The sequence below is a fragment of the Hylaeus volcanicus genome, chromosome 2 (assembly GCF_026283585.1).
Source record: "Hylaeus volcanicus isolate JK05 chromosome 2, UHH_iyHylVolc1.0_haploid, whole genome shotgun sequence".
NCBI classification, from domain to species: Eukaryota; Metazoa; Arthropoda; class Insecta; order Hymenoptera; family Colletidae; genus Hylaeus; species Hylaeus volcanicus.
Genome location: NC_071977.1, coordinates 18,667,542 through 18,681,233, shown reverse-complemented (window position 1 = coordinate 18,681,233; position 13,692 = coordinate 18,667,542). Strand labels below are relative to the sequence as shown.

Here is a 13,692-nt window from a genome sequence, read left to right as displayed (position 1 = left end):
ATAAAACAGAAAGTACCAAAACTTCCAATATTCCCAAATAATCAACTTATTATAAAACGTGAATATTCTATAACTATTTATTTTCTATAAATTAAAGATCTCTCTAAATTTGGAATCCAGGCCCTTCTAAGCCTGGCCTACCTATCCACATAGAGTTATTAGACATTTCAGGTTATCAGGTGTGCACAAAATACCTCCATTTTATTAATCCATTTTGATAAGCCTTCAACACAATATACAGTCAACAATCAGATGTTAAATCTTCATTTTTAACTGGACAACCTATATAGCTCATTGCTGCTCGACAGTTAACGGTGATCAAATTAAATCAGACTTGACAGGAAAAAATAAATTATAACGTAAACATATAAAAATAAGAAGTTCAACATAAGCCTGAACTACAAAATCCTCGTTGAAACATACCAGTGCCATAATAAATTTCACCGAGACATAACGAACACAGGAACGAAGCAAATCGATCCAGACACCGGACTGATATACTTCAAGTACGACTTCGGCTACGAGTTCGGGATCGTGTTGCCCGGCGAGGGAAAGAAGACCGTGACCAGCACTAACAGGACCATTCAAGGTCAGAGACGCGCCAGTGACATCGAGGTGCCTATAGTTCACGAGTTCACCACGAGAAAAGAGAACGGTTTCGCGAAGAGGGCCAACACGGCTTCGTCAGGTCGACAGGGGAAACCTGCCAGCAAATTCGGCACGTCGAAGACCGTCAAGTGGGAGCCCACGTCGGAGAGCGAGTTCTCCGAAGCGGAGGACATCAGAAACGCCAGGAAAAGGCATCCTGACGGTGGAAACACGATGGCCCCGCCTAGCCTTGTCATACCATGCTCACCATCGCCATCCAGATGGGATCACACGACGCCCAGTCCGCTTTCCCTGAGTCCAAGCTTACCGAGTCTCTCCCCAAGATACAGTAGTGCCACTGGACCACCCAGCAACGTCGATTCCGCAGGTACTGGCCTGCTTCTGAGTCGATTAATCGACCGGCTTGACGTTTGCTTCGCATCTTTCCGACGAGCATCGAGCTTGAAACTCCATTCGCGTACAGCGAAACGCGAATATTCCATCCTATTTTCCGTGTATCCGTCAATGCACGCGCTGGCTTTCACCTGTTGCTGACTTTTTGGATGGTTGATTTGTGGTTTAGGGAATGAGAAGCTGCGTCTGCTTGGGCATCGATTTCTACGAATATCTTATAATCGATCATCGATTATTGTAAGAAATCGAGGTTGAACATTCTTGGAATGCTTCTAGATAAAATTTGAAAATTTTATTTCACGATTTAAATATATACTTTAATTCAAAGTATGGAATAATTTTAGAGTACAAGTGTTGAGCTTGATGCATAAATTTGTTTGTTAAAATATATGTAAAAATGGCTACGATACAACGAGCCATGTCCAGGAAGCCCTCCTGGCAGTCCTGTTGACAGGAGAAGTTTACGAACAAGATGAGCACTTTAGGAACAAGTCTAAGGCCAGTTTATCCAGTACACTCTGAAATATGTATTTATAGTATCTGGTCAAAGTTTGTCTTAAAAATTTTGTTAGGTTGTAATATTTATATGCTTTGGAGTCCAGATTTTCTGATTTCAGTATAATTCTCTCGAGTCTCACTTGGCATAGGACTGTTTAGGATTTTTTATGTAAAAAATGTAATACCATCGATACTACATATATATAACATGTATACAGGTTGTCTACGTATAAGTCCGGACATACGCAGGCTGTCAATTCTACAACAAATGTCCAACAAAAAATTACTCTTAGACATTTTCTTTGTGTCGCCCTAGTCTCGAGTATTTTCACTTTTAATTTTTTTTCTGTGTTTTCGACTTGACACTATTTAAACGGCCATAACTCCACTAAATTACAGTGCAAACTTAAAAATCAGTACACCATTTGAAAGAGCGTTAAATTTTCCATCTCCCTGATGCAAAACTAAAATTTATTACGTAGATTTAACAAGTGAAAAAATAGGTCAAACTTTACATTGTGAAAATTCCAAAAAATTCGACTTTTTCTCTTTCCGTTTTTCGGATTTAAATACATAGTTGTTTGACGAGCACTCCTTGGGAAAAACTTCCTTGAAGTCTCAGCGTTTGAATGGTATTGTCAAAAAAAAAATTCTATGTTGGTATTTTAGGGAGAAAATGACGTTTAAATGCAGAAAAGCGGACGTTTTTAGGTGAAAATCGACATTTTTCAACAAAAATCGACTTGTCATTTTAAAATTAGCTTGACATCGGCTTTGATGTATTTTTTGGTGCTACTCCTGAATCTCCCAAATTAGGAAAAAAACTGGTTTTTTAACACCTCAAGGTTTTGTTTTTTTCCAATAAATTATTTTTTTCAAATTTAGACTCTTTTATCCGATCTCCTGTGCCGAAAACATCGATTTTTTGCTTTGTGAAATCGATCGTGTTGCAATCTCCATATCATTTATCGGTACACCGAGGTAGATTTTAATTAAATAGTCTCTAAAAATGAAAATTCTATGAATACATGTTAAAAAACAATTATTATTCACCTCTCACTCAGGCTCTTCACGCGGCTGGGAGAGCTATTTTCTCCCTAAAATACCACCGTAGAATTTTTTTTTGACAATACCATTCAAAAGCTGAGACTCCGAGGAAGTTCTTCTCGAGGAGTGCCCGCCAAACAACTATGTATTTAAAACCAAAAAACGGATAGAGAAAAATTCAAATATTTAAAAATTGTCACAATTTAAAGTTTGACCTAATTTTTCACTTATTAAACCTACCTAATAAATTTTGATTTTGCATCAGGGAGAAGGAAAATTTTACGCTCTCTCGAATGGTTTACTGATTTTTAAGTTTGCATTGTAATTTAGTGGAGTTATGGCCGTTTAAATAGTGTCAAGTCGAAAACACAGAAAAAAAATTAAAAGTGAAAATACTCGAGACTAGGGCGACACAAAGAAAATGTCTAAGAGTAATTTTTTGTTGGACATTTGTTGTAGAATTGACACCCTGCGTATGTCCGGACTTATACGTAGACACACTGTATATTTTTTTTTATACCATGCGATAGTACTTTTCAAGACGAATTCATTAAGCTTTAATGTATTTACCCGATTTTTATTAGTTTTCAAGCTATAACGCTTCAAAGTTTGGTCATTTTCAAGGAGAAAATTCGGCTCGGCCTCGGGCGGTCCCATTGGTGCAGTAAACACCATGCGGTTCTTGAAATCTATATGGAGGGTCTCGTCTGGGATTCTAGGCCCAGGGAAGGAAAATGAGAAGAATCCCAATATTCTGAGTCTACTTTTGTTACAATGCCCTGGTTACATTTGAAATCAGTTTTTTTTTTTTAGGAGACACTGCTTCTAGTTTGCGTGTTTAGACTATTGTTTACAAGGCTAATTTAGTAGAAATCAGTTTTCAAGGAGACGCAGCTTCCATATTGAAATTCTAGACTATTGCATTGAAAATTTGGTAAGAAACATTGAAGGATACCTACAGAAATGTCTTCTTTGAAATTCAGATTTCTTTAGGAGAAGTATAGGAAGATGAGGAGTCTAGATGGCTGAAGAAAGGAATGCTCTAGTGTTTACCTTCACGTGCTGATTTCAAAGAGTTTTGAGTGTTGCTTTAGTTCTCTCTGTTTTGCCATGGTTCACTGTAATAAAAAGAGCTTTTGTTATCTCCGGAGGATTGAGAATTGATTTCATTTGCTTTCTGCGATGCTTTCATTTCCTTGAGTTTGTGTTTTCAAATGCTTTCACCTCCCTTTATGAAGAGCACATGATTTATCATTTTTTTCCCGATGAGTTGCCTCTGCTTTTGTTCGTTACACATTTCTGGCTTTCGTCATGATTTCACGTGACATTCGAGTTTCCTCGAGAAGTATACTTTTCTATGTTGTCGAGTGTAAATCGTCGTTCGAATATCTCAAGATTGCACTGGTTAAATCGAGCTGATTATTCTAGGATCACCGTGGCCAACCACCAATGGAGTGGCCTCGAGCAAAGAAGTGATTCAGCCTTACCTCGAAATACTACCGAAGAAGGCTCCACTTTTTATCACGGTAACATCTCTTCTAACTGTAATCTAATTTAACCTATATCTAACGCTTTGTACTTGTGTTATAAATTTAATTTTATAAATTCATCTCTCCAGTTCAATTCGCGATATCATAAATAAAACTTGAATTCGGTACAAAGGGATACTAGCTAATTCTAATGATTGCTTATATGAATTACATATACGAATTTCAGCCACTGAGGGACATCGCGGTGGTGAGTGGACAAACAGCAAGATTCGAGTGCATTGTTCAAGCTGAGCCGCAGCCGAACATCCTTTGGTCCAAGGACGGTCGTATCGTTGAAAATTCATCAAGCTATGAAATCCATTATCGGAACGGCGTTTGTCGTCTAACCATCGTGCGAGCCTTTCCTGGTATGTGATAAAATAAAAGGATTTCCCATAAGAAGCTTAACGCTTTTAATTTTTAATAAAACAGTACTTTTTCCATCCTCTTGTACCGAAGAGGACCTAAAATAAAAGTTGAACCCTTTACCATACAAATTAACTAACAGAAATACGTAACTGAATTATGTTTGATTCGTCTATTATATATACGCTATAATAATCGTTTATTCGAATAAATAAAATTAAACGTTGTCACCATTTCACCTTTTCGCTAACTGCAATTTCTTTTTTGTTGCAGAGGACGCTGGCACATACGCGTGCACAGCAACGAATAGCTTAGGTTCGACAGTGACTTCTGCCACTTTGGAGGTGCCAGGTAACAGACGATCAGTATACGCGCCTATTTAATAATGGTCGAGAGGGGATTTAATAAAAAAAAAAAAGAAAACAACGCAATCTAATACGAAGGTGGTGGAACATTGGGGGCCTCTTAACTTCGATCGGCCGTAATCACGCATTCGCATTCACTTTGTGTCATTGATCTTTTGTCTATCACGAAAATGAAAATGAAAACGAAACAACGAATACCTTTCAATTGATATTGTTAAGAAAAACTTCGATAAAACAAAAGAAAAGTAAGGGAACGACGAATATAGACGTAGCTCGGATCGCAAGATGAAAGGAGGAAATGTTGAAAATCTCGCGAGTTGATATTCGGGAGCAGAATTCGGCCGAGCGGAGACAACGAAAAGAAACGAAGTATTAGTTATTAGCGATTTTTTTTTTCTCTTGCATTTTGTATACGAAAACGATTTTGCGACAGGGGCGAGGAGAACTAGTCATTGATTACCGAATAGTGAGAAGTCGAAGAAAAAGATTCGGAAAAAGCTGGTGGAAAACGCTTTTTACTTAATTGATCAGCGCGTAGTGAGCTTCCTTCGAATGCATTTTTTTTCTGTCGTTGTTGCCGTTGAACGATTTGAAAGCGCTTTTTAGTAGGTCGTTTTTCTCTGTTTCTATCTACTTTCTTTCATCTCTATCTTCATCATCCACTCCTACTTCTGTACACCTCTTTCTCGGGTATTTTCCTTTCTAGTCTCTTTCTCGAGCACGCAGAATACGTATTAATAAATATCAATACAGAGACTTTTGCGGATAAAAATAAGGAAAAGTTTTGGGCAGTCTTGGAATAGCTCTTTTATTGCCGTTTCGATTCTTCATTTTGAATCATCGACAGAAGACTTAGAAAGAGAAACATTAAATTAATAAAAGTTAATTTTATGAGTTAAGAAAAATGTCAAGTGAAGAAAGTTATTCTTTAGTTACTGAATATAGATTAAATTTCTGTCTTTCTTTCAAAGTTGCTTGTCATTCCTCAGGAATGACACCAATTATCATTCTTAATCAAGTTTCGTATCTGCAAATATAATAATCAGTATCAACATTAAAAAATATATAAAAATGTATTCATTCGAGTTTATATACATTGTATTGAAAATGTATTACATTTAATTGAAAAAGAAGAAAGTTACTAGTAACTTATCAACACTAAAATGAACATAAATTAAACAGGAACATTCATTTAAATTCATTCAAAATATATTAATTCTATCCACGTGTACAACAATTTTCAACCTAGAAGTAAATATTATAACGGAAGAAAACACGTTTTATGTAGATTTGACAATTTAAAGAGAATTTCTAAAGTAAAATTATAAAGAAAATTTAAGACTCAAAAAATTGTAAAGTAACACAGAGAACTTCTAACATTTGCAAGTCTTCAGAGGATGACTCAAAGCGAAGTGGAAACCTTAGCAAAGTGCTAATTTAAGACTGGTTTCTGTGTTGTTCCGTATTCATAAATATTCTCTCGCGATATTTTTTTCCTAATTTTTGTCGCCCCCGCCCCGTCATAGACTAGAATCGCGGTAATTTTTTTTTGACAATATTCGCGAACGAAGCGTCGATCGCGATACCAGCCAGAGGCTAAACGAGTGAAACTGTAGCTGCTGTCTAATCGTATTCGAACGACAAACGCTTTCGAGTGTCTTTCGCTCGAGTTGTCTTCGAGGAAATTTCAAGAGTTACTCGCAGTCTAAAATTACCACCGCCGTGATTCTGTTCGAAACGATGCTAGTCACTTTTGGTCAAGCTGAACGCGAGCGAGGGAATTATTTATTGTTAAGGGGGAAAAAGTCGACGTCCGCGCGAGGATGTCACGTTCACGAGCATCGAGATGTCGTGCGTCCTTCTATCGGGCTGTCATTGTCTTTTCTCGATTCTGATATTAAAAAAAGCTTCGTCGCTTGTAGAGAAATAAATCAAACATGAGAAGACGATCACAAATTGTTATCTACACTGTCATTCATCGCAGCAACAATTTATTCATATACTGTGTAAATAAATGTGTGCTTCCTCTGCAATACAAAAAAAAAACTTGGGTACTATGGTGTGACGAATTATTTTCTCGCCTTTTTATTCCGTCCATCCCTCCTATCTCTGTTCTCTTTTCTGTGGCTGATTGTTCACTGCCGATAGTTAGGTTTTCACTTGCTGGAGCAAAGCATCGCTGGTTATGGTGCAGAATGGTAGGTTGCTAACGTTATTTGGGTATCAGCATGATAGAATATAAGTGGCGAAACGACTAACCTTGCTGTTCTGTACGAGCTTATGGTTGGAGAAGGATTCGTTGAATTTTTCAGAGAATAAGATAGTCGAGTAGATAAAATTAATTCCTTGTAAAGTAGATTTAAATTGATCTATTAAATGGATAAAATGGATTTAAAGTGAATTTAAAATGATAATAAATATTTAGTCTTAGTATAAAGTGAAAATTTATTGTTAATCTTTAGATTCTTAAGGAGGTATAAAAATAAGGAACAATATTTAATAGCTTCTATTTAATTTTATCTACTTAACAACTTGTATTATTGTATGCTCTAGAAAACTGATAGAATTATTTCAACTCTATTAATAAAATATTATTTTATTATTAAAGTACAAGATGAAACGCCTTGAGTATTTTGCTCTTCACAATCCATTCTTTTTTATTCTAGTAAAATTGATCAGTATTCATTAATAAAATATAGCAATCCTGAGTCATGTCGAAGCAGTCAAAGCTTACATCAACTCTACCTCTGAATCTAGGTTATCTATTCATTTCTCTTACATCTAAACGAGTACTCTACGCTCTAAAAATCTGAAATTTATTTTTTCATGTCCTGAAAAAGTACTGAATGTTTAGAATATCTCTTAAAAATAATGAATGAAGATCCAACGAATTGCCAAGCCATAAAATTCGAAGTAAATAAAAATAAATCGATGGCGCCGTGGAGACTAACAGAACAACAGGATTAAAGGAACCATCTTTAATTGCGTTATTGCGGCACACGTGTCTAGTTACAGTGTCTCGATTCTCTATTTTTGTATAGAGCGTGTGAAGTAAGATTGGAAAATAAAGCGTTACAAATAAGCGAGACCTTCAGTGCCGCAATAACGTATCGAAAGCATTGTTCCATCTTGCTCTTGTTGCACGATTCGTCATACGTATTTCGGGCACTCACTTATTTTGGGAGGAGAAAAGAAAATATGTGGAACGCAACATCGCTACTAACATTCGGGGGTTACTAACACCTACAGACGCACCGCTCTATGCATGAGGGGATGCTGATGAGGCTTTTCGTTAAACATTGTTCTTGGTCAAGTGAAATGTAATACTAGAGAGAATCGAGAAAGATTTACCTATCGATAACCAACTTTGGTACCGTACCTTCCAAATAAAAAATTGAATTACTATATCATAATTGAAAAAATAACTGACCGAAATTACTTTTCGTACTTCACCATCTCGAGGACCATTTTAATACAGTACTCCTTGCAGTTGAATTAAATTATTTGTTTTGAATTCTTAAAAATTACTTTAAAAAAAATTACAATTACACTTTAAACATTTTATAAACGTATATGACAAAATTGTAGTATTCGTTGAGTCTTGTTGGCAATTTTTAAGATTAGTTTCAAGAATCTAACTCCAACTATCGTTGAACGAAATTACGTGACTTTGTTAAAAGTATTACTATTTTCTATTAAATAGAGGTCGAAGGATATATTAATTCTTTTAAATTAATTATTAATTCATTACAATTTTCTCTCTCATGATGATCAGAATTGTATTTACATTACAATGTTTAGGTTTATGACTAATGTTTGCTGAATATTATTAAATAATATACAATTCAATTTAAATTATCATTAATATAGAAGTAAAAGACGAAAGCCACGCTTCAAATTTGTTAGAGAAATGCTGAAAATGTGTGAAGTAATTATAGTGTAACTTGGTTACTTCGCGTGAAGCACCGTTAATGTATTTTTAAGGGAGGATTAATATTTTCGGAGAGATCAAATGCTTGAACGTTCCCATGAACGATGAACGGCTGTTGGATGATGCGGTATGAAAATAGACGGTAAGGTAATCTCGGAATGCGATGGAAAATATGAGTCGGTGATCCAAGAATAAACGAGAGAAAAACAAGCGGTTACGATTGTTAAAGATTTTGGTACAATTTTCACTCTTCTTTTTTTTCAGAAAAACGCGTCATAGGTATTCAGGTTACAGAATCGCACTTCCTCTCTCTACTTTTGCATAATGAACGAATCTCTTCCACTGTAACAACTCTCCTAATATCAGTGCAACAAAGACTTCCAAAGTTTTATACAGAACAGCGTAGATAACTTTTTACATTGAAATATTTTGGAATCTAAAAAGTTCTCCAAACGGAACTTTCGAATTTTGTTATTTAATAAAATATAAGTGGTGCCGAGTATACACGTTTTTTTTTTTAATTTCAAATGAAAGTACAAATATTTACAATTAATTGTGAAAAATTATGTAGATGCATGGAGCACGTGTGGAATTAAAATTAAAATATAATACTATGATCAATCATGGACTTGAAGTAGAAATACCGCCTCCTTCAGAAGAAATATATATAAACACTGTCGTACAATGAATTTATTATATTCAATTCAAATAAGTATTTCCTAAAAGAGGCTTCAGGAATTTTTTTTAATAAGATACACATATTATGGTATATATCTAATCCTTTTATTTTAGATAGAAATACACAAGATTATAATTATATGTAAAAGATGACGTAGTTTAAGTGTCTATCATGATTACCCTGACAAGCATATTTTATTATTTAAAAACAAAATCCTAAAGCCCCTCGTGGAAACCCCTTGGATTATGAAAACCTTCCGAGTTCGAAGCTACTATTCAATCAACACTGCCGTTTTCAAACGATCAACAATCTAATTACGTCAAATGTAATTTTGCAAATAAGCTATCATTCCAATCATTATTTATTTTGAAGAGTTTTCTTCGCTCGAATGCTGAGGATACTTCGCAGATTCTTTATATTTCAAAGTCTCCATTTGATCGTTAAAGAAACTTGTCTGGTTTCGCTATGACGAACCGGAAACCGGTTTCTAAATTTTCGAATAGCGATTATGTGCTGTTTAACAGTGTTACGTGGATTCCAGCCAAGACGTAATAAGAAACGTTGCGAATCTCCAGGAGGTCTGGCGCGCAAGAGTCGCCAAAAATAGTCGCGGATCGACTGAGACTAAATTTCAAGAAGAATATCGTTGATCGAGTCGAAACGTCACTGGCCGCTCAAGCTCGCAGACCAGTCGCTCTTTGATCGAAAATCGGTTGAATGAACCGTAGTGATCTACTCTGCCATCCATAAACTGGTGGTTTATAGGCGCCAAATACTATTTTTAAATACTGCATTTGGGCATTTAGGATAATTGTGGCAACAATAAAATATGTGATACATAACATTCTTGGCATACAATATTGCAAAAAATAAATAATGTTATTTTCTGTTGCTTTGATATAATATTATTACATTTTATGTAAATTGAAAAAATGAATGTTTCATTTCTGGCACATATATCTAAGATCGTTTTTGGATCGAATTGTATGTTATTATTATCAGTTAAATTTCGCAAGTATATTATATCATAAAAATGTGTTTAAGGAATTAGGCATTTTCTAAAATAAATATCTTTGATTATTTAAGCATAAAGGATTGTTCAAACCATGGTGAAAAGTTGAAATTAATATTACATTTTGGCATCAATGACAGCTAATAATTTACATGTATGTATTCAATTCCAGTAACTGAAATCTAAGGAATGAAATCGAAATTGAACCCATTCAGTGTTAAAGCTCGAAAATGATTAGACATTGAATGAAAAAGTTTTAACAAATCTTAAGTAGGTCAAAAATCATTCACTTTTATTTATATACATGTTTATTTATATACAGTTATATACATGTAAAAGATGTCGAATTTTTCATCTGTTGTTGGTTAAATTGGAATTAAATTTTGAACCAGGTATGAAATACTTTGCAATGGACAAGAATGCAGCTGTTCAATCGAGTAGATTAATTTAATTTGTTATAATACTTCTTTCTCGTATTCTCATTTGTGTGGTTATAATTCGTTCTATTTTCGAAGAAACTAGGCGACAGGCTACGCAATTCTATCTTTCATTGCTTTAAAGGGTTCTGGCTTTTAGTAACAACGACGATAGCTTTACGACCTTCACTAACCTTCCCTATAGTCGTATCCGAGTGTCATCATCAGGCTGTGGCACGGTATGTTGTGTCTCGCTTGCACGAATAGGCTTTACTAGAATACTTTAATAGAATACTCTGAACGTAAACTATTTGATACTTAAACTATACTTAACGATACCATGAATATTATAAATAAATAAATACTTTTCTTATCTAAGAATAGATTATCTGAATCAACAGGTGAAAGTTATGTTCATGAGTATATACATATATATGAAAGCATGTAAAATTATATAATTTTGTTTTTTCTAAGGGTGACTCCAGTTGTATAAGTCAAGCTTTGTTATTTCCCAAATCAATTTTTTGAGAACTTTTCATGATGTAAATGTTTATATAAGCATAAATAATATTGTTAACTATGACATAAAGTGACTACAGCTTTAAAATCAACAAGTATTAACCCTTTGCACTCGAGGCCTTTTTCTCTGAGGCGAACTAGCAACTCCAAACCATTTCGGCTATATTAGGGAAGCGTTTTACTAGTACTTTATAATGATCTTAAATTCAAGCAAACGTATACAAATAATAAAATTTATAAAACATACAACATATAAAACACAATCTGTTAAATATTTTACGTTGTATTTGATTTTTGCATGATATTTTACAAAACAATCCCCGAGATGGATTCTCAGTTTGTTAGGGCATGTATCATAATAATATGAGGTTTCTCGCCTGGCGCCAGGTTTATTACAGCCATAGCAAATCTTACAGTCCCTCTTTATCACTTTCAAAACAATATGAAGTTTTCCATTTAGCCGAGACTCATCGCTGTTTGGTCTCGCCGCTTGATCGCGATGCTGGCGATACGGTTCTCCCAATTCTTCCACAAGCGTTTCTACATACATAACCTAAATGGTTTAGTGGTCTTTCCTTTCTTTTCTTTTTTTCTTGCTTAGAAATGGTGTACAAATTTGTCAAACATCTTATCGCGCATCGAAAACAAACATAACGAGTTAAAGAAGGCCTGGGCGCCGCTACGACGCCCGTAGAGTGGACGCGCAATACTGCCCGGGCGCCGCGCGCCGTAGCGGCGCCGCTCGAGTGCAAAGGGTTAACAACAGAGCTTTTAGGTTAGACAAATAAACATTTACACAAAGTTTCGTCAAAAAGTAGATTTTGGTTTGTAAATCGTTTCAAGCTTCTCCAAACGTGTGGGTATATTAATGGGACTTAACTAATCACCATGTGGGTATTAATTACAGGTGTACCATCGCCGTTTTATGGTACTTATCGGGACCAAAATGTCGGCGAAAGGACGATCGATAGTCCACCAAAGTATGTTGCGCTCAGGGACCTGTTCCTGCCACCAGAAAACGATTTCAAACAAAGTTACACGAATCGTCAACAGTGGCACGATCCATCGTTTGAGTATAGTCTGTACTCGGATCGCAGGTACGCGATTAATTATAATAGGGTTCGTGACTTAACAACACGCACGGTTAAATAGTCACGACTAGAATATATTCAATTTTATTTTATATTAAATGAAAGTAATTAAATCTAACATATGATATCGTTTATTTGTCCACTACGACTACTCTGACAGGCGTGTTTTGTTAACTTATTTATAATGTAATGTTTGTAATTTATATAATGTAATGTAAACAAAACTATTATCTTTACTAGTATGTAAAAGCTCGCTTCGAATGAAAAATTAATCAGCCCGTGTGAAAATCGTTAACGACTGATCGAGTCGTTATTCGTTTTAGTTACGCAGGTGGCAGCTATTTGGACGAGCAAAACGCGACGGAAGAATGCGTCGAGATAACAGACAGAAATCCGATATCACGACGGCTCGAGTATTCCGATTTCGAAACGAACGGTTCGTTTCGCGATGCTAGTGATTTTTGCTTCAATCGCGAATACGCCGTGTGGACTCCGTCGAAGGTGAAGTCAGGAGACAGCGGTAAGTGTTCTTTCAAACCTATCATGACATTTCGCAAAAACTTTCATTTAAGGATAAGAATAAGAGGCAAGCAATTGTCTGTTACTGGTAAAATAAAAATTAGAATTTCAATTATAAAATAAAATATTTGAGAATGAGCGAGTAGGAAATCAATTGTTTCATTGCATTATCGTTGCAAATAAAGTACTGTATTATCGATATCTGTCGTTTAAATAAATGTTTGATCATCTCTGACTCTGTGTATGTATTTCGTACATGTATTGTCTTAAATATACACACCGTGGTCACGATACTAGATTGGAGCATATGTATCAAAACTATTGTCGAAAAAAAAAAACTTTAAGCAGAACAATGTTGCATTCAACAAACTGTTGTAATCAAAACATTTATCAAAACAGTTCTTAGGACAGAGGTTTTTATATCTAAAGGATTTAATGATATCCATATACATAACGAAATTCTATTAAAAAACTTGTATATACTAGTTCTTTTAAAAGTTTTAATATTTTCTGCGTTCCAAACTACTTCTTATCACAAGGACCAGCAATGGTCTTTTGAAAAATTGTCAAATTAACCAATATAGAAAAGAATACTATAAACATCAGTTATGATACCACTGAGCAACATCGATTGATTAGTATCGCATATTTACTGGACACAAAAGGGAACTTTCAACGCCTCTGGAGACTTTAAACACTTTCGACCAGTTACTCATAA

The 13,692-nt window shown here is 35.1% G+C and overlaps 2 protein-coding genes across 10 annotated transcripts in view; both read left to right on the top strand.

Annotated features, from left to right (window-relative positions):
* The window catches only part of LOC128873014 (titin), a 110,004-nt gene extending 103,140 nt beyond the window's left edge, over positions 1–6,864 (top strand). For 8 of the 9 annotated variants that reach the window (XM_054116295.1, XM_054116287.1, XM_054116289.1 and 5 more), the window contains 4 exons: positions 464–976; positions 3,976–4,073; positions 4,264–4,444; positions 4,716–6,864. In XM_054116295.1, the coding sequence (XP_053972270.1) occupies positions 464–976; positions 3,976–4,073; positions 4,264–4,444; positions 4,716–4,825 (902 nt within the window). In that variant the 3' untranslated portion in view covers positions 4,826–6,864. The remainder of the gene's footprint in view (positions 1–463; positions 977–3,975; positions 4,074–4,263; positions 4,445–4,715) is intronic. The other variant, XM_054116291.1, reaches the window with a different exon arrangement.
* A 3,703-nt stretch (positions 6,865–10,567) lies between these two features.
* Positions 10,568–13,245, top strand: LOC128873016 (uncharacterized). The gene is made up of 2 exons (XM_054116296.1): positions 10,568–12,461; positions 12,779–13,245. The coding sequence occupies exons 1-2, from the start codon at positions 12,253–12,255 to the stop codon at positions 13,095–13,097; spliced, it is 528 nt and encodes a 175-aa protein (XP_053972271.1). The 5' UTR covers positions 10,568–12,252; the 3' UTR covers positions 13,098–13,245.
* Positions 13,246–13,692: the final 447 nt, after the last annotated feature.

Bases quoted from the DNA above. Each gene is read 5' to 3' on its own strand.
- LOC128873016 (XM_054116296.1), top strand. From the start codon at position 12,253: ATGTGGGTATTAATTACAGGTGTACCATCGCCGTTTTATGGTACTTAT. The intron at 12,462-12,778 runs GTACGCGATTAA...TATTCGTTTTAG, and splicing joins AGTCTGTACTCGGATCGCAG to TTACGCAGGTGGCAGCTATT.